The sequence below is a fragment of the Hirundo rustica genome, chromosome 8 (assembly GCF_015227805.2).
Source record: "Hirundo rustica isolate bHirRus1 chromosome 8, bHirRus1.pri.v3, whole genome shotgun sequence".
Taxonomy (NCBI): domain Eukaryota; kingdom Metazoa; phylum Chordata; class Aves; order Passeriformes; family Hirundinidae; genus Hirundo; species Hirundo rustica.
This window is the reverse complement of record NC_053457.1, coordinates 19745273-19757716: the sequence shown is the minus strand read 5'-3', so window position 1 is coordinate 19757716 and position 12444 is coordinate 19745273. Positions and strand designations below refer to the sequence as shown.

The following is a 12444-nucleotide window of genomic DNA, read 5'->3' as shown; positions in this document are numbered from 1 at the left end:
CATCTGAGCTGCCCTGAGGGAGGCAGCTAACTAGAACTGAGCCAAGGGTGAGGCAGCTAACTAGAACTGAGCCAAGGGTGCTGGTAAAAGCTGGGCCACTAAGAACACCAGGAGGGGAAAACCAAGAGGTTCGCTTATGCTGCTTCTGGGGAATAAAAGAAATAAAGTCATGATAAAAGAAAGCAATGGAATGACCTTATCATCGAAAAGCAAGTTGCCAGAAGCCCCAAGATGGCTAAATGATTGATGTCTACACAAAGCTAACCAAACCTTGATTTCTGGGATCCAGGTCCAAAACTGAATACTGAGAACAGCCCCAGGAATAGTAAAATACAGCAGAAAGAGAATAAGAAAGCAATTAGAAGGGTTGGTAAGGCTCTAAATGGCTCTGTGCATTTCCTGTAACACTAGAGCAAAAAAGGGACAATCAAAGAGGATTTAGGCAGTCCTGGGAAGGGGAATATTTTCTTCTCTACGTCAGTCGTAAACTGGAGGACATGATGGGAAGACAGCTACTCCTGCTCTAACCGTTCCAGTAATGCAAACAAAGCTTTCTCTCAAACTGAAGAGTTTGATAAGATAAATCAGAGCAAGCCTATCATTTTAAAACTGACAAATAATCTTGTCTAGGTGGTATATGCAAGAACCCTGAAAGCACTTACATATTAAGTGGTTAGGTGCTAGAAAAAATATGCAGCTTTCATGTGAGACCTGAAGGGTCAAAATAGTGCAACTTCCCTTTATCTCCCTAGGAAATCAGTTCAGCTGCTTGGTGGTCCAGATAGCAAAAGGTGGCATCTTCACAGCTGAGGACCCCTTGTGCTGTGATATTATTAAGTGTTGTGTAAAAGCCTTTTTTTTGTTCTCCTAATGCCCTTACACAGAAATCCCAATTGCAAATAGAGTTTCACCAAATTAGGTCATAGAAACCATCGCAGCACCCCTACAGACTGGAATTCATAACCTCTCATGCAGTAATGCTTGGCAGGGCTTCCCAAAACATGAACTTGGTACCTCTGGCCTTTCTGTTCGAAAAAGGAGCCAGGCCCTTTTCCCAGAAAAGTAATTTGGTTGTATATTACATATTTTTTATTTGTCTTTACCTAACTTTAAAGGTATTCCAAACTCAAGAGCTGATTTGCTAAAAAACTCATTATGAAATCACTGAGATCTGTATTAGCTTCAAAACATGTGAAGAGCTACAGAGTGGACTCTGTATTGGATAACAAAAATTCAAATTATTTCTCTTAAGTCTGAGCAGACTAAAGATGCTTTTGATACTCAGCTGTCAATTTAGTTATTCTTCCTCTAACTTCTCTAGACAGTTTCTGAAGCAATGAATTATTCATCAACTCCCAGTTCACTCACACAGCTAATCCATATCTCTGTAATAAACTACTATTTTCAGAAGTAAATGCTGGATATGCTATACAAATAGGTTAGCAGTCTCAGTGTACGGTCAAGTTCACAAAACTCACATGGCACTGAAAGCATGAATATAATATATAAAGCCAAGATTATAAGTGTACAGACACACATGTATGTACAAACCAGTTCTTTAGCTATGCAGAGATGAATAGATGGATGGACAGACAATCACACTGTAGCCAAATGTCAGCCAAAGGCAAAGGCAAAACATTATTGCCTTCAATGACATTTATTTCCAAGATGCTTAAAACCAGTCCCCAACGGGACTGTAAAGTCACTGGAGCTAATCACAAACCCCAGTTTAGTCTGAATCACATCCTATCAATGGCTTTTCAGACTGCAAGGAGGACAACTCAGCCACAGCATCATTTTACCAGTACCTCAATACATTTTACACCGTGACACCACATACTAAAAATTAACACCATTTCCTGAAGTTTGTTATAATAATCCTCCCCCGTTTGGACAAGACCTCAGGATGGAATTAACCATTTAATTCACCACTGTTGGTATTACATTCATCTGACAAAGCAGAAATGCTGACACCGGATCAAGGCGGCTGCAGCCTCCAGCCGCTGTCCGTATGAGCGCACACAGCACCGGTGACACTGGGCACTGACGCTGCACACAGGTCCCAGGCACAGAGCAGACCCTACATTCACCTGCTGGAGGCTCAGCCCCCCAGGCAGCTGTGGCACCACGGCACAGGACATGACAACAGCAGGGCCCTTCCAGGAGGCACCTTGAGGCTTGGGGTGAATTATCATGTCTTGTTTGAGCACTGAGTTTTAACCTGCCTCAATGGTCCAGCCAGTATGTCAGGGAGCTAGACCCAGGCATGAGCTCCAAATGCAGTCACAGTAAAATGTTAAAGGCTCAATTTTAATTTCTGAATCAGGTCTCCTCTTAATCGTGTGTGCTATAAAACATGTGAGCACTTAGTCTAGGATGACATAATTTTACAAGGGAGAAGTAAGACAAGGAGAAAGAAAGGGGAAGGAGAAGGAAACTGATTTTAGTTTCTTATATAAATCTCTTCTTGGAAGGAGAGAGATTTTAAATGCAGTGATTTCATTTAAAAACATACAATATCAAGACATTATATACATATTGCAACATGTCTTACATATATTCTCTGGATAAGTTTGTATTTTTCACAGATGGAACAAGCTTGCAAATTTTCTGAAGTAATGAGAGGCTGATTTATCCATTCCATCAGTATTTTTTCCATTATTTTGCCCAAAACTTTCCAGTTCTATCCCAAGTAAGAAAAATTCAAGAAATAGTTAAAATCAAAGCTTACATCATTTGCAACTCACTCCACACACTAATTTTCACACAGTTGTGTGTTTTTCCCTGTGTTTTTCTTTCCTCCCTCTCCCATAAGCTTACACTTCACTCCTTCCAGCCCAATATAGGAATAAAAGCAGGGCAATGCTTCTATTTTTGTCTTTGTCACTGACTCACTGTATAGTTTCTTAAGCATTTACATCTTCCACTTGGATCCTCTGGTGTCTAAGAAGATGAAGGTGTCTGTTGGTGTTTTCTTTATGGCAAGAGCACTCACAATGTGCAGATTCTATTGCACTTAGGAAGGGTTGAGTCCATACTACAACCTTCCTATCAGTGAGGATATTAGTAGGGGTTCTGACTTCAACCTAGATGCCTACTTTAATTGCTACAGTCAGAAATTTATATTTTGAGACTGGTCAGTCAGATTTTACTTCACCCGACAGCCACCAAATTTCAAGGCAGGGCACTCACAAACATGCACATAAATCAGCATCATCATATACATTCTCCTTTATGATGCATGCTAAAAAGGAGCTAGAGATATTCACAGAGCATAATGTGATCCTGGGAACAGGAGATACAGAGTTATTTTAATATGCAGAATGCTGGCTACCTTGTGCTACAGAGCCCTGCAGCAGTACTCTCTGCTGAATATGCAAAAGCATTGCTCTTTCCTTTTCAGTGCTGTATTGCCTTAGGTCCAGCTACTGTCCCATTTACAGTCCTTCACAAATATATTCTGTCCTTTGGGGTCATTTTATTCATTGCTAAATAAAAGTAAATGTATCGAGTCAAATTAGCAAGCATGTAGATAATTTTTACAAACTGTGATTTAGTCCTGACTGTAGGAATGAACATCAGAGACTGATGTAGTTTGCAGATGCTGGCAAAATCCACCTATGTGGAATTAGATGGTTTCGAATAAGATGAAAGTGGAGTGGTTCTTATATGCCAGCCTATGTTATTTTTACAGCTCCTACTGCTTTAACAAAGTATATATTTAATTAGAGGAAATTCTCCAGCAGTTGTTTGATTTATGAGTTAGTCTTACAGATAAACACATTATCAAGAAATGTATTCCAATTTTCAGTATCCTAGCAGGAATAACACAGTGGGCTGCTTAATGAAGACTGTGATGTCCAAGGCACAAAGAAAATTGGATCTTAAAAAACAGGACCAAATGTTAACAATCTGTTATGAAATGGTACATTGCAACTAGTTTAGCTTAAATATCCTGTTTAAAAAAAAAAAAAAAAAAAAAAAATTTACAGGGTAAATTTGCCAGCTATGCTGTTCAAGATTTATTTTAAAAATTTCCACTCTGTCTACTAGTTACCAGAAATCATAAGAGTACAATGGAAATCAGATACTTACTGCTTGAAAATTATTTGTGTTGGGACTAGTGACTGGAGTAGTTTTAATTAAAAGGCAAAGAAATTTTAAAAAATAAAGTAAAAATAAATACCTGTTTCCCATGGTAATTAATTACATGGATTGATATTTTCTATTCATATCCTAATCTCTTTTTTCTCATGACAGGATTACCGTACAAATTCTTCGAAAATAAAGGCTTATACCCTATTTGCATTAGGATACTTTACTGAATGTAGGCTGAAAATATGTGTTGTAATTATATATATTTGTATGACAATATGCATATTATTGTAATAACAAATAAAAGACCGTTGAAATACATCAGAAGACACCTTTGGCTGAAATATAAAGAGGCAAGGTTTGGACCCTGTGAACAACTTATTGCTAAAATTCAGCAGATCCAAATTAGAGGTCTTAGGCTTCTGTGCTTTTGGTTTCATTACATAAAATTTCAAAACAAAAAAATAAACGGCACAACAGTATTTTGGTGAAAACAGGTTCTGACAGCTAGATTTGAGCGCATTCCCAGTGTACGTAAACCGACACGAAGTGACATCCCGCTCGCTAAACCGAGCTGCGATCGCGGTCTCCGAAAAGAGACGCACGAAAGCGCCAGGCGCTGCCTCCCCCCGACACCCGGACAAGTACGGGTCGAGGACTGGGGAAGGGCCCTTCCCGGGGCGATGCCGTGGGGAAAAGCTCCCCCCGCGCGGTTGGGAAGAGCTCTCGATCCCTTCGCGGCCGGCCCCCGCTCGGTCCGGCTGCGCGGGGGCCGCGGGCGCGGGCACCGCCCGGAGCTGCCGCCGCTCGGTCCCGGCGCCGCGGGCGGAACGCGCGGCCGCTGCCCCGGCGGGACGGCCCCTCCCTGCGGCCCCCGGGAGCGGCGGCGCCGAGCCGGGAGGCGAGAGGCGAGGCCCCGGTAGCCGGCTGGTGAGTAGCCCGGGACAGCCCGAGCCGCCGCGGGGCGCGCCCAGGGCGGCGGGCAGAGATGCCCCCGCGGGCGGCCGCTCCCGCAGCCGGGGGCGGCGCTGGCCGGGGGGGCCCGGGGCAGCGGGGCCGGTCCTTGCGCCGGGGCAGCGCCCCCGATGGGGAGCGCGGCGCTGGACGGCGGCCCGCGGGCGCTGCGGGCGCTCACCGGGTGCCTGCTGGGCGCGCTGGTGCTGGGCACGCTGCTGGGCAACGCGCTCGTGTGCCTCGCCGTCCTGCGCTTCCGCCACCTCCGCAACAAGGTCACCAACTGGTTCGTGCTGTCACTGGCCGTCTCGGACCTCTGCGTGGCCCTCTTGGTGATGCCCTGGAAGGCGGTCACCGAGGTCGCCGGGGGCTCCTGGCTCTTCGGCAGCCGCTTTTGTGACACCTGGGTGGCCTTCGACATCATGTGCTCCACGGCCTCCATCCTCCACCTCTGCATCATCAGCCTGGACCGGTACTGGGCCATCGCCAGCCCCTTTCGCTACGAGCGCAGGATGACGCAGCGCCTTGCTTGTGCCATGATAGCCGTGGCCTGGGCTCTCTCCATCCTCATCTCCTTCATCCCAGTGCAGCTGCAATGGCATAAAGCCAAGGACAGTAGAGATCCAGGCTCCTGGCTACCCGGGGCACCCCGCTGCGACGTCAGATTGAACCGCACTTACGCCATCACCTCCTCCCTTATCAGCTTCTACATCCCCGTGGCCATAATGATCATCACCTATACCAGGATCTACAGAATTGCCCAAGCTCAGATCCGCCGCATCTCCACCCTTGAGAGAGCAGGGGGGCAGTGGCCAGCCCCTGGCAAGGAGCCCGCCTCCTCTTTGAGGAGTTCCTTGCACAAGGAGACCAGGGTGCTGCAGACCCTTTCTATCATAATGGGAGTCTTTGTTTGCTGCTGGCTGCCCTTCTTCCTGCTGAACTGTCTGCTGCCCTTCTGCCAGCCCAGCATCGAGGAAAACCCTGAAGGACAGTCACTCTGTATTGGCCAAACCACCTTCAACGTCTTTGTGTGGTTTGGCTGGGCCAACTCTTCCGTGAATCCAGTGATCTACGCTTTCAACGCAGACTTCAGGAGGGCTTTCAGCAATCTCTTGGGCTGCCGGTGCTGCTGCTGTGGCACACCCAAATCCCCTGTGGAGAGGGTCAACTTCAGCAATGAGCTGGTTTCCTATCACCTTGATACCACCTGCCAGAAGGAAGGAGCTGTCCCATCATCAGTGCCTCCTGCTGCCATCACTGCCTGGGTGCAGCCCGTGCCCCATGCCACAGGCCTCCAGGGAGAGGACGGCAGTGAGGGGATGTCTATGGAGAAGAGCATTGTGACTTCTCAGGCACCGACTGCCCCTGGCAGCAGCCCCAGTAGCTGTCAAGTGCCAATTATTCTGCAATTGGATTGCAAGGCAAAGCCATCCCTGGAAACAGTTGCCCCCTGTATGGGACTTGGTCAATGTGAGGGACCCCACTGCCTTGTTTCAGAGGGATGAGTGATTAAACACTTCTCACACACACAGCCACCACACAGGGAGAGCTCTCCCTGTCTCCATCTCAGCTCCCCAGCAACAAAAGTCTCATGCCAGAGGGATGGGAAAGCACTGCTCTTACCACAGAGGGGTGATAGGCGTATGGATTCCATTCCAAAGGCAGAGAGCAGCCACACATTAACCTCTTCCCATGGCCATCTTCACCCCTTAGTCTCACAGTCATTAGACATCTCCCATGCATTTGTTCATCCCCATTCTGCAGTCAAATTTGAGGTATGTATTAAGAATAGTGAGAAGATTAAATCAAAGTAAAAACAACTCATAGTTCAGGCAGCCAATCCCTCCAGAAAGTAGAAATATAATATAATTCACAAACTAAAGACTGACCAGGTCATCTCTGTCAACTCATTTCACTACTTGTAAATACGAAGGGCAACAAAAGGCAGAGCAAATAGGTGTTGGATGGCTTGCAGGAGAGAGAATATTGGGAAAACTTCATGATCATTTCTATGTGTGTAGAAGGATTCAGAAGATATTGAGGCAATACAGTGATATCTCACCATCCTGTTTCTCTGTCCACTACTTTAAGGTTCTGCTGCTCACCATTTAATACTGTGCTCCACTAACCACCATCCTTGCCCCATTTTTAATGTCCCTCACCTATGATGGATTGGCTTTGTTTTATTTCAGGGAGATGATGAAGATGGAACTGTCCAGAGAGGGACAACAAGAATGCTTACATTGCAAGAGTTTTCTTGGGCATTGTCTCATAGGTATTTTTCAGAACAGTGATCTATGCTGAAAGGACAGCAGCAAAGAGACTCTCTTCCCAGTGATCCCTGTGATTTTAAACGATGTGTCATTCTTAAGTCCCTGTATACATTTTCCCCATCATTAATTCTTATGGGAAAAGATGCTCTTGCTATCCTGCTCTTTCCAGGAATGTGTCCTTGGGGAATACTTGGGTGTGACTTCAATCTGTTCTTCTTGAGCTACACTGGCAGGACAAGAGGTAATGGGCTGTAAGGAAGACCAAGGCAAGAATTTGGAAAAACTTTCTAAGAATAAGGATAATTAAGCAATGGAGTAGATTTCCTAGGTAAATTATGACCTCTCTCTCAGTAAAATGACTGTAAGCTTCTGTCAGATATGACAGTGACAATGCTGATCTTGTGTTGGGGCAGAGGCACAATGCAATGATCACTTGAGATAATCTTTAGTCCTGCTTCACTATGACAACGTGTCTCCTTAAGAAGCATTGAGTTCAAGATGTTTTGCTGTGGGTTGTTTTGCATGCAACTGTTCTTAGATATTTCCTTGAAGGCAAAATAGGTACAGATAAGAACTTTGAGATGCCATTGGTACATTTTCTTTTAGTGATTATCCATGTTTCTGAGCTTTTAACAACTGTCATTCAGCATGCCTAGTGCCTCCTCTGGATAGCAACCCTAGAATAAACCTGGTGTTGCCTTAAAAGAAAGATACAAGGTAAGTGGGGTTTGTTGATGTTGCTGTTGTTTGTTTTGGTTTTTTTGTTTGTTTGCTTAATTCCCATTTATTAGTTTCTTAGTCATCATATATGAACTGTACATGGATTCAGATGTTAAAGATTCAATTTGTGAGAGTATTTTCCTCGATATATTTCTACTTACACAAACCAGAAACACATAAGAATGTCAGAATTTAACTTAAAAAAAAAACAACAAAAAAAACCCCTCAAAAATTATATCTTCAAGCTCTAAGAGACATCTCATCTCACCCTCTCCACACTAAACCCATCCTGGGGAGATACTGCTAGACCTGACAAGATACTACCCTGAAGTGTGACTCCCCCACTGCCTGTTACCCTTCTGTTTCTGTTGCACGAGCTTCAGCTGGCTCCATCCCTCAGAGAGTGAACTGTCCCTGCCCACACACCTTTCAGCTCATGGGCAGGCACTCTTCTGGCAGTCAAGGCCACACACGAAATTATGACTGCACGGGAGATAATAATTTTTTTTAAGTATGTGTACAGTCTCATTATTAGTGATAAAAGATGTTAATCAATGGAAGAGAAAGATTTACCTTCTCACAAAGTTTGCCCTGCTATGGGGGATGTCTCACCCAGGAATTAGGCTGGACTTACTGTTTAGAGTGATGATGAAAATGATGAAGGGCAGAGTGGGTATGAGAAATTAAGCAATGGACATATTGCAATAATGTTTTCTCTTAAGAACTATCAAAAATGCATAGTAGCTTCAATCAATGAAACTCTATTTGTGTTAAGAATGGAAAAAGCTATTTGTGGCATGCTTGTGGCTATAGTTTATATAGGCTTCATTAATAGGTCAGATTGTACCTAGATTGTACGTGAAGAGAAATGTACATTTCCCTGAAAAAAACCTCTTGGTCTTTACTGCAGCTTTTTAAAGTGACAACTTGAAACAGTTTTTTATAAGTGATGTTTAAATTAATTGTTTGTAACTAATTGCTAATGATTATTACTGATGTGCAGTTGATACACATTACAGTTTACAGTTGTAAGGTCTGCTGCAGTAAGTGCATGTAATGATCAAGACTGGAATAAATTTCAGAAATTGCATTTTATAAACTCTTTCTTCTCATTTTCAGTAGCATATTACTAAGGGTATTTCATATGAAACTACACCACATAGCTATTCAGACTCCATCTACTGATTTAATAACATATAAAAATTGATACTCTATGTGGTAGAGTATCAATATAAGGTAAAGCTGGGCAGCATTCTACAGATCACCCACTTCTGTGACTAGTAAATGAGCAAGACTTATTTTTCCTAATAATTTTTACAATGATTATATGTGATTTCTGACTGGCATTTTTCTCATGACAGAGCAAGCTGCTGGGTTAGATTACACAAGATTCAATTAATATTGTTAGGTTCAGGTATGATAAGAGATATTAAAATTACTACAATAAGCCAAGGTTTACTTCAGCAGAAATTAAGAGCCAAAATTATTTCCTATTTGCACTATTGCAGTCACTCAAACGAAGTATCTTTCAAAGCAAAAGCTTGGCAGGGCTTTGTTATCTTTTCCAGGGTCACAACTTTCTTGGCTTGGCCGGGCAAAATATATTACAAACAGTAAAGATTTTTTTTTTTTTTAGGGAGATCCATGGCTATTCCTCAAATGCACTTTATATAACTCAGATCACCAAAAGCATGTATGTCCTTATGGATTCATCACAGTATATGTGAGGTATTTCACTGACTAAAAGCAGTTCATTTCCATGCCTAATAGTACCACATTTGCAATACCATTAACATCACAGTGACCTAAAAATAGCTTCTAAATAGCCCTGGTTTTGAAACAGTGCAACCTCACAGATACCTTATCGAAACACTCTTATTAGCCAGTGCCTAAATGTCTGAATCACAGAAATTTTGATTCAAACTCAAAACACAGGTTGGTGCCACAAAGTACAAGTGATGGGGTTTACAATATATACCAAATGCTCTTCTGTTCAAACAATTCCCACCCTCTTTCCTTCTGTCAGTCTACAAAGTTCTCCACCAGTTGCAGGTCTTGTTCCTTTATTATATAATTGAGATAAATACAAAATTCTTGTGGTCATACGAAAGCTCAAGCAGCTAAGGTTATGGTTATGTGCAACTTTGGCAAATGAAGAACCCGGTGGAAATATCAATATAAGGAAAACAAGATCATATCTCACTTGTATGTATCACAGCCCCATTTTTTTCGTAACCCTCTGATTAGTATCAGATGCCTTAACATTTCAGTTAAACTTTCTGTGAGAAACAGCTGACCTAGGCTGCAGAAAGAGAAACCTGTTACACAGCTTGGTTGTTGGAAGCATCTGTTGCTGCTTTGCTTTTGCCAAAATCATGCCTCTTGTGTTGGATTTCAGATGAGGCACCTACACACACCATATTAAGCACACTTCAATCACTTGAATATCAGTAAGAATTCTTTTGTGAAAAAGTCTTGTTCTTCATAAACTGTTTTTTGCCCTTAACCTGGGAGGTTGAAGTGGCTTTCTGGGTATGAACCACTATCAGTCCAGCCTCCCTGGACTCTGATTTACCTGAGTGGTTTCATCACCACGGTTACAGACTCCCACCACATAACTTTATCTCATTGAAACGGTTTGACTCACTTCCCTGGAACCTCTTGCCTTTCTCACTGTAAAGAGGCTCACAGTAGGATGCACTCCCTGGGCATGGGCTGTTCCTCAGATTTCTAGTTCTCATAAGAACCAATTTGCATTTACACCAAAGAAAGGCACAAAGATGTTAAAGGCCTGATTTTTTTTTTTTTCCCCCAAGCCTATTTGGCTTGAAAAAACTTACTGTAGTTCTGATCTGGCCTTGTCATTCCTTCCCAGTCCCTATTTGTGTCTAATCATTGAAGACATTTTAGAAAACCCAGGGCTTAATTAATGAATTTCATATTTTTCTTAAGTTCGGCAGCTACATGATAGGAAAACCGCCAATCAGTGGAGTTACTGACAGCAATAAATGAAGTTTGGACCTGTAGCCATGATTTTTCACATGTGCATAGTACAAAATGGATGAAGATGCTAGGGAAAATGTAGGCTTATCTTCATCATCACGAAGAGAATTCCATCTTGAGACAGTTTTATTTAGCTTTAGGTAGCGAGAAGACACTTGTAAAATTTGCAGAAACTGTTGCTAGGTTTCCTTTTTTCTTTAAAGAAAATTTTCATGAAGATTTCTTCAGTTCAACATTTTAATAGATTTTTTACTAATTAAATTCATATTTGCTCCCACCCTCAGTGAGAACACATCACTTCATTTTACCCTTTTCATATTTAAATCTGAAGTGGCTGAATGGAGTCTATGTACACTATTCCATGGGCTCACATCTTGTGATGACTCTTGCATGAAACATATGAGCAAGTTGTCTGAGCTTCTATTACAGTCAGGGGAGATCTAGGCCAAAGAGTCAAAGGTGTCTAGAGCAGTTTATCAGATCAAGTGAAGATACTTTCTTCAGGGTGAGAGGGAAAACTGGCTAGACTGAGTAGCTGATGGGGAAAAAAGCCAGTGATGCAGGATAGTAAGAGAAAGGGAATGACAAGATCCAGTGCCCAAACAAAGTAGTTACATTTTTTTGCTGTTGGTAACAAAGCTGAACCAGTTAGAGATTTTAAATAAGTGAATACATAAAATTGTACAGAGTATAGAATATTCCCTAATGCCTAATCAGCAGAGATAACATCATGACAAATGTTCATGGTGCACATTTGCTAATGGAAGGAGAGAAACGCATAAAAGAGCTGAGTTTCAAGGGATGGAACTGATAATTAGACATTGCCTCTTACGTTTGGGATTATAGCAGAATATTAGTACTGCCAAACCACATTATGACAATAAATTAACAGATAGTGGTGATTAATAACCCTAATTTCCACTCTAAGAATGTTTATCTTGTAGTACCAGTGCATCCAAGCTATGAATTACAGTTTCACCAGGCTGAGGCTTCCTTGGTGTGCTACCAGCCTACAGTTTTTAAGCTCTTCAAGGGTTTAAAAACCCTGAACACTTGTTACCACCACAGGTAACACAGAGCAGCTGTTACTGGGAGCAATAGGGCTTTGGGGACTCAGCTGTTCACTGCAGGCTTCTTTCAAAAAGGAGTTAGATTTTCATTGTATTGCACACAGGTTATGCTACTGATGAAGTACAGAGTAGTTTGAAAGATGTTTGGAGTGGAAGCCCTTTCCTTCAAGTGTGTTAAAAAGTTACTGTGATGATCCTTAGAGGCATCACCTCAGCACAGATGGGGTGAGTCCAGGGACAGGGGAATAGAAATAAAACATAATGCCTGTTGTGCTGAGCTGATATCTGACAATTCAAATTGATTTTATTTGCAGCACAGGTCACTGCAC

General features: G+C 42.7%; 1 protein-coding gene across 1 annotated transcript; it reads left to right on the top strand.

Annotated features, from left to right (window-relative positions):
• The first annotated feature begins 5180 nt into the window (after positions 1-5180).
• Positions 5181-6619, top strand: LOC120755869 (D(1)-like dopamine receptor). Its single transcript, XM_040071454.2, has one exon. The coding sequence runs from the start codon at positions 5181-5183 to the stop codon at positions 6552-6554; it is 1374 nt and encodes a 457-aa protein (XP_039927388.1). The 3' UTR covers positions 6555-6619.
• The last annotated feature ends 5825 nt before the right edge of the window (positions 6620-12444 follow it).

Bases quoted from the DNA above. Each gene is read 5' to 3' on its own strand.
- LOC120755869 (XM_040071454.2), top strand. From the start codon at position 5,181: ATGGGGAGCGCGGCGCTGGACGGCGGCCCGCGGGCGCTGCGGGCGCTC.